Source organism: Oryctolagus cuniculus, chromosome 9 (assembly GCF_051225735.1).
Source record: "Oryctolagus cuniculus isolate XC-2025 breed Fujian yellow rabbit chromosome 9, ASM5122573v1, whole genome shotgun sequence".
Lineage (NCBI taxonomy): Eukaryota > Metazoa > Chordata > Mammalia > Lagomorpha > Leporidae > Oryctolagus > Oryctolagus cuniculus.
Genome location: NC_142875.1, coordinates 78697313 through 78710868, shown reverse-complemented (window position 1 = coordinate 78710868; position 13556 = coordinate 78697313). Strand labels below are relative to the sequence as shown.

The 13556-nt window shown below is 37.9% G+C and overlaps 1 protein-coding gene across 10 annotated transcripts in view; it reads left to right on the top strand.

The window, feature by feature from the left end:
• NBEA (neurobeachin) overlaps positions 1-13556 on the top strand; it is a 732675-nt gene that overhangs the window by 404686 nt on the left and 314433 nt on the right. For all 10 annotated transcript variants that reach the window (XM_070049020.2, XM_070049018.2, XM_051831739.3 and 7 more), the window contains exons 36-37: positions 5341-5449; positions 10367-10533. In XM_070049020.2, the coding sequence (XP_069905121.1) occupies positions 5341-5449; positions 10367-10533 (276 nt within the window). The remainder of the gene's footprint in view (positions 1-5340; positions 5450-10366; positions 10534-13556) is intronic.

The following is a 13556-nucleotide window of genomic DNA, read 5'->3' as shown; positions in this document are numbered from 1 at the left end:
CCTATCAACTAATAAATGGATAAACAAAAATGTAATATGAATACAAAAGAGTATTATAATTATTCCGTCATGAAAAGGAGTGAAGAGGCAGTGTTGTGGTGTAGCTGATAAAGCTGCCACCTGTGGTGCTGGCATCCCATCTGGGCAACAGTTAGAGTCTCAGCTGCTTCACTTTCAATCCAGCTTCCTGCTGACATGCCTGAGAAAGCAGTGGAGGATGGCCCAACTGATTGGGCCCCTGCACCGGCGTGAGAGTTCTCCAAGAAGCTCTTGGCTCCTGGCTTCTGAGTGGCCTAACTCTGGCCATTGTGGCCATTTTGAGGAGTAAGCCAGCAAATGGCAGATCTCTCTCTCTCTCTCTCTCTCTTTCTCTCTTTCTCTCTTTCTCTCTTTCTCTCTTTCTCTCTCTCTCTCTCTCTCTCTCTCTCTGTGTCCCCCCTCCGCTGTAACTCTGCCTTTCAATAAGTTAAATAAGCCTAAAAAAAAAAAATGACGTACTGATTCTTGCTAAAACACAGAAGTACATGGAAGATATTATGCTGTGTGAAAAACAGCACACAGAAGGCTATGTATTATGTGATTTCATTTAAAATACCCACAGTAAGAAAATCCACAGAGGACAGGAGGAAGAGGAAATTGAGACAACAGTTGGGGCCGGCGCTGTGGCAAAGTGGGTTAATCCTCCACCTGCGGCGCCAGCATCCCATATGGGCACCGGTTCTAGTCCAGGCTGCTCCTCTCCCAATCCAGCCCTCTGCTGTGGCCTGGGAAGGCAGTAGAAGATGCCCCAAGTCCTTGGGCCCCTGCACCCATGTGGAAGACCAGGAAGAAGCTCCTGGCTCCTGGCTTCGGATCGGTGCATCTCTGGCCATTGCAGCCATTTGGGGAGTGAACCAATGGAAGGAAGACCTCTCTCTCTCTCCCCCTCTCTCACTGTCTGTAACTCTGCCTCTCAAATAAATAAATAAAATGTTAAGGAAAAAAGAAAAAAAAAGAGACTAAGTTAATAGTTATGGAGAGTTATATATGCACATTTTTTTCAAATATATTTATTTTTCAAGTGAATGAGGTTATGATAGTAAAGACATACATACTTCCTTTCAAAATCTGAGTAAAAACAAGTTTACTATGAAAAAGAAATACATAGTTCATCACCGATGTCATTTGGTTTTGTGAGTTTCCTTAACAGTCCAAATTTAGGAGTGAGGGACCAATGTCTTAACTGAAGGTTACATATTTTCAGAGCCAGTAAAACAGGTATGGAATTGAGTGAAAGTGTTGGCAAGAGAGGGGTTAAGCGTGGGATAGAGGGATCACAGAATGTTGGGGGAAGTAGATTATTGCAAAGAAAGGAAGACTAGTAGAAAAACAAAGGAATGGAAGAACTTAAGGTTAGAAGAAGTCAACAGTTTATTTATCTTGGTGCAGGTGGTCAGATTAGTGAAAGGGAGAAAGTTGGAAGGGTAGGAGGGTGTGATCAAAGAGTAGGCTCTTGAAGCTTAAAGATGAAAAGTGCTGTCACTTACAGCCAATAGAGGTATTTCCTGAAGTAAGATGGAATTCAAGATCACTGGAATTAAAAAGGTCAAGGAATCTTGAGCTACTGTCACGAGTAGTTTTTCATGTGGTCACCCAGAATGAAGGTGAGAGTCAGGAAGATACCTTCTCCTTAGGGTAAATAAAACAACATAGATTAGTTGATGTGTAACTCCTAAATGCAAGAGATAGGAAGACAGACTTACAGATAATTGACACAATTTCTCAGCCAAGAGTCATTCCTTATATAGAGCCTAACACCACCCCCACCCACCCCACCCCCACCCCTTGTCTCTTTATTTTGCCAGTCCCAGGCTTTGCTCCTGGGAATGATGCCTATTAACCAGGCAGACCATGAGCCTTTCCCTTCCTGCTGTGTCTCCTGTTAATCTATTTAAGTTTCATAATCTGCACTAATTTGCACATATTAGATTTCTTCCTGTCTTTCTTTAGAAAGTCTTCAGCATACATGAACAAAAACATTGAATTGAATCCTCCAATATCTCACATCTCTCTTTTCAAGCCTATCTAAAAAATGTAGGCCAGTAATTTCATCAAAAGTCAATAGTATGAGTTTACATTATGGCATTGTTTGCCTCTTTTATTTTCCCCAACCCTCTCAGTGACTAAGACAGGCTGGCTGTATGAGTGTTTGCCCTTCCACACCATTGGCAGAGGAATTTGAACCGTTTTCCCCAAGTGTTGATTTCTCTACCCTTCGTGTTCATTTCATAATTTACATTTTGGTTAACTTTTGGTCTCAAAACTGCACAACATTCCCATTGAAATGTTCCTATTTTCCTCTCCAGTGATTGGAGAAATTACTGCCACATGCTGCTTGGAAATATCACCACCTTTCCTGCTGCTGTGCAAGGTTTTAATGGAGCCTCCGTCATATGGCCAGAGCCATTCCCACTGGTCCTAGAGTGACAGGGTGGATATTTAATCCAAATCGCATCATGGAGTAATTAAATCTGTGTCAGAGGCAGACATGGATTGTGGAAAGATCTCTACTGAGAACTGTCTTGAGTTCACTCCTGCCCAGAACTGACATTACTATCCTGAAATAAAAGAGCCATTCACCTGTCAGTTTTTGTGGAAGATGCCACGTAGACATTGCAAATACTTTGCTGGAAAAATACTAAAATTTTAGTGCTGTGTAATTCAACATTAATACATTGGAGTGAACAAATAAATTCAGGACAGTAAGACTTACCTGAAAGACAAATACAGCTTTTTAAAATTGTATTTAAAAAGTAATCTAGAAATATAAGGATATATACTATTTTTTCCTTTTGCTTAACATGTTTATCATTGAAGAAGACATGTTTGCAAAGGTAGTTATACTGTAGTAGAGAATATAGCAGGAATTAATATAAGCTGTAATTTCTACATATAAAAATTAAAACAAATTTCATTCTACCCCATTCTGTTTGAAATTTATCACACCTGGAACAAGAAAAAAATGAGCAGTGGATAAAAATGATAATATTGAAAATTAGTATCTTGATTAAAATCTCAAAGGGAAAAAATGGACAACGAATAAAAGTAAAAATTAGAACTGAATTTAAAAATGGACATAAATGATCTGAAACTACTTCATAAGCTTGCCTTTTAAGGAAAACTCAGAAGGATATGAGGTTAACTTTCCAAATATCTCTTGATTTTTAACATAAAATAATATTTGTTGTATAACACATATATGTTTATATTTGTATATACTCATATACATATATTTAAGAAGATACAAAAGGGCCTAATATTTGTTTCAGTTGAAGAATAAAAAGAATTAGATTGCCATGCAAAGGTGAATGGCAGAAGTGCACACAATATAAAAGTTATACTTGAAAACATATTAGTTAGTGAAGATATAATGCAAAATACAAAATTATGAGAAGTATTAAAAAAGTTATGATCCAGGACAAGATACTTTTCCTGAACCCTGATTTCTTATGATAAAAAATGAAAATGGGGCAGGTGTTTGGCCTAGAAGTAAAGTGCCTGTTATGATGCCTGTGTCATCCACCTTGGTGTGAGTTTTTTTTGTTTTTTTTTTTTTTGGACAGGCAGAGTAGACAGTGAGAGAGAGAGACAGAGAGAAAGGTCTTCCTTTGCCGTTGGTTCACCCTCCAAGAGCCAGGTGCTTCTCCTGGTCTCCCATGGGGTGCATGGCCCAAGGACTTGGGCCGTCCTCCACTGCACTCCCGGGCCACAGCAGAGAGCTGGCCTGGAAGAGGGGCAACCGGGACAGAATCCGGCGCCCCGACCGGGACTAGAACCCGGTGTGCCAGCGCCGCAAGGCGGAGGATTAGCCTAGTGAGCCGCGGCGCCGGCCTTGGTGTGAGTTCAACTCTTGGTTCTAGCTCCTAAATCCAACTTCCTGCTGATTCACACCCAAGGAAGCAGTGGTGATGGCTGTAGTAACTGGGCCCTTGACACCCACGTGGAAGACCTGGACTGAGTTCCTGACTTCTGGCTGTGACATCTCGTCTCCCCTTTTCAGCACCCCCACCCCGTACACAAAGTTGCAGACATTTGGGGCGTAAACTCACAGATGGGAGCACTCACTTTCTTTCTCTCTGTCCACTTCTCTCTCTTCCTGTATCTCTCTCTGCCTGTCAAATATATTTTTAATGAAAACAATAATATATGCTTTGAAGACTCTTGAGGGAATTAACTATGTGACAATTACCTGGTTTATTATATAGCTCTTCATAAATCACTTGGTTGTGTTAGCTGTTATACTCATTGTCATCATCATGATCATCATGTGGCTTAAATCAACAATCATATTGTTCTCACCTGATTCTCCTTGCCCGGGCTCAGAGAAGCAGTTCTTTTACTCCATATGGAATTGCCTGGGTCTGCAGTTACCTGGGAGATTGACTTTGGCCTGAAAACTCACCTAGACCTAGGGGCCTAACTCCCTGTCTTACCCTTTTTTGAGAGTCTCCATGTGATGTAGGCTTGTCTCAGCAAAGCAGCAGTGCCCTACCCTCAGTACTCAGACAGCAACCGTTCTGCTATGTTCTGTTGCTTACAGGAAGTCACTGGTCTGGCCCAGATCTAAGTGAGCAAACAATCCTTGTTTTGATGGGAAAAAAGTCCCCACTGCAGAAGAGCATTTTATTTCAGCCATTTTGGGAAATCACTTTTGCCACATTTTATAAAACAAATGTAAAGCAGCTCCTTGTGTGTACATGTGAAAAAATATCCAAGATACGTTGCTAAAGGAGAAAAACTACATGTATAAAAATCTGTGTAATATATTAATCTTAGAAAGTAGAGGAGTGAATATATTTATATTTTTGGATATTTTAAAAGTCTCCAAAAACTAATCGGAGTGAGCACCTATTGTTGCTGCAAATTAGGTGAATAGAGGATATTGTTAGAGGCGTCTCACTGTTTATCTTATTATACATTTTTATAACATTTTGAATCCTCAGGTAAATAACATTGAATTTTAAAAGTGTTAGCTTTATGGCTATGTTGTTTTTCTGGAAACTGTGTTTTACTCTAGTTCATTTTAGAATTTGGAAGGTCAACAATTAAAGAAATTTTAGATGCCACTTAGTCCCATTATCTATATTAATTAAAATAAGAATTCAAATGATGGATTTCCGAACATGTAGTCATCCAGCTTATGTATGTAAATTTATTTCCAAGACAGTGAATTCTGTTAGTTAACAATTTTAAAACACTCCAACAAAAGTCCTTGATTTTGTTGAGTCAGCTATCTTTATACAGTTACCTGAATCGGGCTAAACATGCTATTAATAATTCCAACGCTGTTTCTCTTTTTAGATTACTGTGTCATGCTATGAAGGATCATATAGTTCGTGTGGCAAATGAAGCTGAGTTTATTTTGAACAGACAAAGAGCTGAAGATGTACATAAACATGCAGAGTTTGAGGTAAGGTTTGAGGAATAAATTAAGCTGTATGTTACAAGCCAGCAATCACCCATCTGTAACCTTACATAGGAATTTGTTTTTAAAGAAAAACATCTCATCAAAGTCATTTCAGGTTCTCTTTTTAAAAGATTTGGTAAAATGGCAGAGTTTTAGTTTATTTCTATCTCATTTAAAACATGAAGCAAGCCCTCCTGCCCTGTGCTTAACCACTTGGTAGGCTGAAGAAGTAGTTCTGTCTTTAAGAGTAAAGTTGGGGGCTGGCCTTAAGCACTGGCATTCTGTATGTGCGTCATACACACATATAGAATGAGACTCAGCTGCTCCACTTTCACTTCCAATCCCTCTCTCTTCTATGGCCTGGGAAAGCAGTAGAAGATGGCCCAAGTCCTTGGGCCCCTGCACCCACGTGGGAGACCCGGAAGAAGTAAATGGCTCCTGGCTTCGGATCAGCACAGCTCCAGCCATTGTGGCCAATTGGAGCGTGAACCCTCAGATGGAAACCTCTCTCTCTCTCTCTGCCTCTCTGCCTCTCTGCCTCTCTGCCTCTCTGCCTCTCTGCCTCTCCTCTCTGTGTAACTCTGACTTTCAAATAAATAAAGAGTTAGACAGTGAGAGAGAGAGAGAGAGAGAGAAAGGTCTTCTTTCCATTGGTTTACTCCCCAAATGGCCGCTGCGCTGATCATGAAGCCAGGAGCCAGGTGCTTCCTCCTGGTCTCCCATGCGGGTGCAGGGCCCAAGCACTTGGGCCATCCTCCACTGCCTTCCCAGGCCACAGCAGAGAGCTGGACTGGAAGAGGAGCAACTGGGACAGAATCGGGCGCCCTAGCCATGACTAGAACCTGGAGTACTGGTGCCACAGGCAGAGGATTAGCCTAGTGAGCTGGGATGCCGGCCCTCAAATAATCTTTAAAAAAAAAAGTAAAGTCAAATAAAATTTTATAATATAATGACTTTAGTGATTTTTAAGCTAGCAGAGGTTTATACACTACTCAAAAGTGTACATCATAGAGTTTTATGAGCAAACCCACATAGAATTCAACAAATATTCTAATTTCAATGTTTTACATATAGAAGTTATTCATGTATTTCAATCCATTTAATTTACAAGATAAATAACATTTAAGAAATATTAGGATGCCCTGGTGTTTGGCTTAGGTTGGAATCTTGGTGGGCATGGAAGTAGTAACTACCAGTTTATTCTCCTGATGCCACAAGCTAACAAGTGAGGTGTGACCAAAATCAGAGCCCAGAATTCCAGTTTTGATGAGGTTTTTATCTCAGTAAAGCAGCTCTCTGAGTCACAGAAGTTGATGGACTAGGTTTAGTGATCTCTGACCTTGCTTGCTAAAAAGCATGGGATGGAAATAGCTGTTGTGGCTCTCATGCACGTAACCTCTGCTTCATTTGGTCAGAGGAGACAGCAGACATTTGCCTTGTGTAATGGCAGAAACCTTATTTTGAAATAGTAACTGATAAATATATAGTGACAATTGACGGTTTATCAAAGTGAAGTTTTGATTTGCTAACAACAAAAAACATTGGATATTAATCAGAATATATTGCAGTAATTTGGATGACAAGAAAAAATTGAGCTATCTGTCCTTTGAAAAATATATTTGAGTATAAGAAATGTCAGAACTCAACAAAATAAGAATATTCAATTAACTTTCAACTTCTGTTAGTCAATAAGATTTAGGATCTTAACTGAATTCCCTGCAGAATCAATTTTGAGACAATGATATTTCCACTCAGAAAATCAGGATATTTTGTGGAGATATAAGCAGATCAAGATTTGTCATGTGAAAATATTTAAAATGTGTTTTCAAACAGCCGGATATCAAGTGTAAGTTTTAAGTCCTAATTAACCAATGACAATGTTTCTCAACTTCCTTGTTGTCGTTGCACCTTCAAGGAGTCTTTTCAACACTTTTTTCCTAATTTTTCCCCAACCTCAATGAAATTTTAATACCACCTCCATTGCTGCACAGCTGTTTGCCTAGAGTACATACATCTGTGCTTTATATATTAAAAAAGGAATTTTTTTTCACAACCACCCTGACACCAATTTTACTACCCGTGGGATGAAAATACTCCCATTGTAGATGTACAGCTAGGGAAGATATTTTCAAGTGAACATAAAGACTTAGTGTGTTTTAGATTAAATATACAAAATATATAATATTAATGTAAATCAAACTGTAAGAGTAAATACTTATGGTTGTACATGTTTGGCCCAAATAATTACATTTGTTCTTTTTAAGATAGAGCTAGACAAGTATTAGTAAATACATTGATGATGATGATGATGATGTGTGTGTGTGTGTGTGTGGTTTACCAAACACATCACTTTTTTTATTTTTTTCATTGTGAGGCGGCAGTTTAATAAGGTAGTAAAGGGGTCCAGGTTTCTCCTTCCCCTCATCTTCCTCCTTCTCTTTCAGGACAGAGGGTAATAAGAAAAATTTCTTCCCAAGTTACACATCACTTTTAAATTGTAAAAGATTTCACACAAGTCATGACATTTTACTGACTTCTTTTAAAATAAAAAATATTTATTTTATTTATTTTGAAAGTCAGAGTTGCAGAGACAGAGGGAAACAGAGAGAGAGAGAGAGAGAGAGAGAGAGATCTTCAGCCTACTGGTTTACTGCCCAGATGGCCACAACAGCCAATGGTAGGCCAGGCCAAAGTCAGCAGCTTATCTGCGTCTCCCATGTGGGTATCAGGGGCCCAAACACTTGGGCCATCCTCTGCTGCTTTTCCCATGCCATTAACTGAGAGCTGCATCAGAAGTGGAGCATCCAGGACACAAACCAGCTCCCATACAGGATGCTTCTATTGCAGGCAGTGACTTTACCCACTAAGCTACACCACCAGTCCCTTACTAAGACTTTTTGATGAATTTCTCTCTCCTATACATAAACCTGTAATTAAGGGAAAAGGTATATTTAATTTGAAATGGATACTTCACAATTAAGGTTTTTTTAGCTAACTAATTGTTAAAGAAGAAAAATGAAAATTTAATTTTACTCTCCAATGAGCTAATGAAATATTAACCTCATTACTGAGGCAGATCATTGTACTAATTGGTGATTCCCTGTACAAAAAGATTAATTGGAAAATGAATTAATCCTTCTTAGATTACTGTAGGGTTACTTCTCCAGACAAGAAGACTTGTAGCAGTAATATATATATCAAGAGATAGAGGAAATACAGTCAAATGCCTTCCATAAAATAGATAAAATAGATTTTTTATTGTAGTGGTGAATGAGAATGAGTAATATGTATTTTCTTAAATGTATGAGACTTTTTCTTCTATTTATATGACTTATATAACAAACTTGCGCATGTAAAAGTTTACAGTCAGGCCAATCTGCATAGAAATTACTATACATACAAAAAGACCCCCAACTTAAGATAAAGGAGATGAGGAGCCAGCATTGTGGCACAGCAGGATAGCCACTTGTGATACCAGTGTCCCATATCAGAGTGCAGGTTCCAGTCCTATCTGTTCCACTTCCAGTCCAGCCCCTGCTACTGTGCCTTGGAAGGAAGCAGAAGATGCCCCAACTACCTGGAATCCTGCCACCCATGTGGGAGACCAGGATGGAGTTCCTGGCTCCTGGTCTTGGCCTGGCCCAGACCAGACTGGGATTGAACCAGCAGATGGAAAAGCTCTCTCCAACAACCCCTTTCTCTCTTTGTCACTTTGCCTTTCAAATAAACAAACAAATCCTTTTGTAAAAAAATTAGACATGTCCTTTTCGTGTTCATAATGACCCTTTTTGATACGTGAAGAGATGCACTGATTAGTTGTGTTGCTAACACCAGAGAGCGTGAGTACAGTTAGCTAACATGACAAACTGGCTGTCATTGAGAAAGAGAAAACAAAAATCAGGGAGTATTCTCATGAGATCCTTTGAACACATTGAATTTTAGAGTTGGGAGGTATCATCAAGAAAACCTTGTCTAGGATCCTCATTTTACATTTATGAAACTGAGAACAATGAAGAAAATGGAGCTTACATAAAGTATGAATTGGGGGCCAGCCTTATAGCCTAGCAGGTTTAGTCTTTGCTTGTGATGCCGACATCACATATGGGCTCTGGTTTGAGACTCAGCTGCTCCACATCTGATCCAGCTCCTTGCCAATGAGCATAGGAAAGCAGTGGAAGATGGCCCAAGTGCTTGGACCCCTGCACCCATGTGGGAGACCCAAAAGAGGCCCCATGCTCCTAGCTTCAGCCTGCTCCAGCCCCAGCCATTGCAGCCATTTGGGGAGTTAACCAGCGGATGGAATATCTCTCCCTATCTATCTATCTATCTATCTATCTAAATATCTAAATATTTCTCTCTCTTTGTCTCTCTTTCTCTCTATAACTCTACCTTTCCAAAAAAAGAAAGTATGAATTAAAATCTGGGTCTTTTAAATTCATAAATGACCACTTTTTCTTCTCTTTTTCTTCTATGCCACATTGCCATTCACGTAATGGAAGACTAAATTAAATGTTTTTGTTTTGTATGTACTTGTCAGAAACATACCTCTTATTTTAAATGAGACATTGGTTAATATAAGTAGATTTACATATTTAGTGAACCATTTGTGTTTTTATAATTACTTTTTTGGAATACATTAAAGTCAAATTTCCAGAATTGGTAGGAATCATAAAAGTACTTCATTACTTTACTTAACGTTATCCAAATAATTGTACATGTACTTTTTAAAGAGCACTTTTACCAGTTTGAAAGGTGACTATGTATTCTTTAGACTAGATTATCAGGAAATTAAAATGTCTCAGTTTTGAAAATTGCATTATTACTATTACTCTTTAAGGCTAGATACCATTATTATACACACTAAGAAAAAAAAGTTCATCATTAAATTCATTATTATGCATTGTTTGTATTTCTTTGTAGTCGCAGTGTGCCCAGTATGCTGCTGATAGGAGAGAGGAGGAAAAGATGTGTGACCATCTCATCAGTGCTGCTAAACACCGAGATCATGTAACAGCAAATCAGCTGAAACAGAAGATTCTCAACATTCTCACAAATAAACACGGTGCTTGGGGAGCAGTTTCTCATAGGTGAGTTGTAATAAATTAGAAACAAATAATAACTCATAGGTTAATTATATTCAGAAGTAAAACTGTGAGTATAAGTTTAAAACTTTATAAAATTTGATATAAAATATAAAAAATTTTAAATGTAATGGTTACAGTCTTCATGAGAATGACTTGGAGTAAAATCTGAATGTTTTATAGTAGATCCAATGGAAGTTATTTCTAACTTATAGTAATACAAAAAATAATACAAAAATTTTTAGGCAAATATTCTAGACTATTATGTCATAACTATCATGAATGTTAAGTATAAGAAGTGACTCTTTTCATCTTTCAGGGCCAACTCTTTCTACTTGTTAAATTTGTATTATTCTTAAATTTTCTAAGATATAAGCAATAATATAAGCATTTACTGTGGAGTATGTTCTTTTTATGTTTTCTTCTGTAGTTTTTTTATTCAGACTTAGGAGAAATTTTCATCTCAAATTGAAGTATTTATGATATTATAAAAAATAAAATCAAAATTGGTTGCTTTGAATTACAAATGTTTTACTAAAGTTTTGTGGGCATAAAATTGATTTTTTTCCTCTGCAAATGAAGTTTTCTTTCTCAAAAACTAGTATTGAAGTAGGAAATTTCTATTTAGATTGTTTTATGTTCTTCATTTTTATTTACTCATTTTATTGAAGAAAACAAAACCTATTAAAGTTTTTATTAAACCTCTGTGTGTCAAAGTTTGAGGGTTGCTTAAATATAGACAGAACACTACTAAGAATTTTGCCAGAAATAAATCTGTTGGTTAAAGCAGTTCATCTAGAATATGACCAGGATAGTGTTTGATTATGTATCCTTGGATAATAAGTATAAGATAGATTTAACAAAATGTTATTATGTTTGCATTTAAGTTAAAATTATATCATTTTAAAGATGTTTAACTCAGAATAGCTTTAAATTTATAAAACAAAATTTGTAAAGTAGTACAAAGAGTTGCCATATGCCTCACACCCAGATTCCCCTATTGTTAACATCTCATCTTAGTGTGTTTGTAAGCCACACTCATCTTCCTGTATTTTTTAATCCAAACTCCCTCTATCCCTACCAATGCTCCCAGCCTGCAGTAATCACCATTTTGTTTTCAGACTGAATTTATGGTATTTGTCTTTTATTTCACTTAACATGATATCCATCAGTTCCATCCATTTTGCTGCAAATGACAGAATTTTATTCTTTTTGTGTCTGAAAAATATTCCATTAGTGTGTGTGTGTGTGTGTGTATGTATGTATCACATTTTCTTTATCCATTCATCTGATGATGGACACCTTGATTCATTCCATATTTTGGCTATTGTGAATGGTGCTGATATAAACATGGTGGTGTAGATATCTCTTTGATACAATGTGTTCATATATTTTGAGTATATATTTATTTATTAGAAAAGGCAGAATGATAGGTAGATTGGGAGACAGCTGCCCTCTACTGGTTCACTCCCCCAGTGCCCACAACAGCCAGGGCTGGGACAGGCCAAAGCCAGGAACTCCATCATGGATTGCCCACATGAGTGGCAGGGGATCAAGTACTTGAGCCATTATCTACTACTTTGCCAAGCGCATTAGCAGGAAGCTAGATTAGAAACAGAGCAGCCAGGACTGGAACCAGCACTCTGGTATGGTTGGCCAGCATGGTAAGCAGTAGATTAACCTCCTGCACCACCAAGATAACATTAAAACTAATCTTGATAAAAATAATCTTTGATAAAAATAACTTAATGATTATTATTGAAATCTCTTTCTTAAATGTATGGTTTATTAGCTATGCAGTCTTGAACAAATGACTTCATTACTCTGATGATCAAATTTACTCATCTAGGAAAAGGGTTGAATAGTTCCTATTTAAATGGCATAATAGGGGCCGGCGCCATGGCTCACTTGGTTAATCCTCTGCCTGCAGCGCTGGCATCCCATATGGGCACTGGGTTCTAGTCCCGGTTGCTCCTCTTCCATTCCAGCTCTCTGCTGTGGCCCAGGAGGGCAATGGAGGATGGCCCAAGCGCTTGGGCCCCTGCACCCACATGAGAGACCAGGGAGAGTCACCTAGCTCTTGGCTTTGGATGGGTGTAGCGCCAGCCGAGGCGGCCATTCAGGGAGTGAACCAACTATCCTCTGTTGTCCCTGAACCAATTCTGTCCTCTCTGTCTACAACTCTACCTGTCAAATAAAAAATAAATAAATGAAAAAGATAAATGGCGAAATAAAGTGTTTTGTGAAAATGCATAACATAATGTCTGGTACATAATAGATGTCCAGTCAGTATTTGTATATTTTTAACTAGGTCCACTCCTCTCAAAAAAAATTTTAAAAGAATTTCTATGCCATTTAATTATCCTTTAACTAGCAATATGTAGCTATAATTCATCGATTTTCTTCATCAGCAGATAACTCTTGAACTCCTACTTGTGCTAGCATAGCAGTGAGCAGACTTGCTCTCTATCCTACTGAAGTCTGTATTCTAGTAGAAGAGACTACTGATAGATAAATAAACATAGACATGAAAAATATAAATACAAACTGTGACAAATACTAGGAAAGAAAAGTACAAGATATTTGAAGGAGTATGTATAAAAGAGGAGATTTATTTTAGATTGGACAATTAGGGTAGGCTTCTTTCAACATACTCTGTTTAGACTAAGAGCTGAAAAGAAGAATCAGGGATCACCAGATTGTAAACCATTCAACAGAGAAATGTTACAAAGACTCTCACCTTAAAAATTAGTAAACAGAAAGGAGCTTAGTGAACAATGGAGATAGTGGCTTGAAATGCAGCTAGAAAATGACATGTGAACCATATAATAGTCTTTTATATCATGTCAAGCATTTCTGATTTATCCTAAGTGTCATAAAAAGCAATGAAGAGTTATAAACAGAAGAATAATGCAACCTGATTTATGTTTTAAAAAGCTTGCCCTGGCTACAATATGATGACATATACTGAGGCAAATAGAAAAGTATGCCCCACCCTATTTATAGCCAAGTTCAAAAGGTCTCCTCTT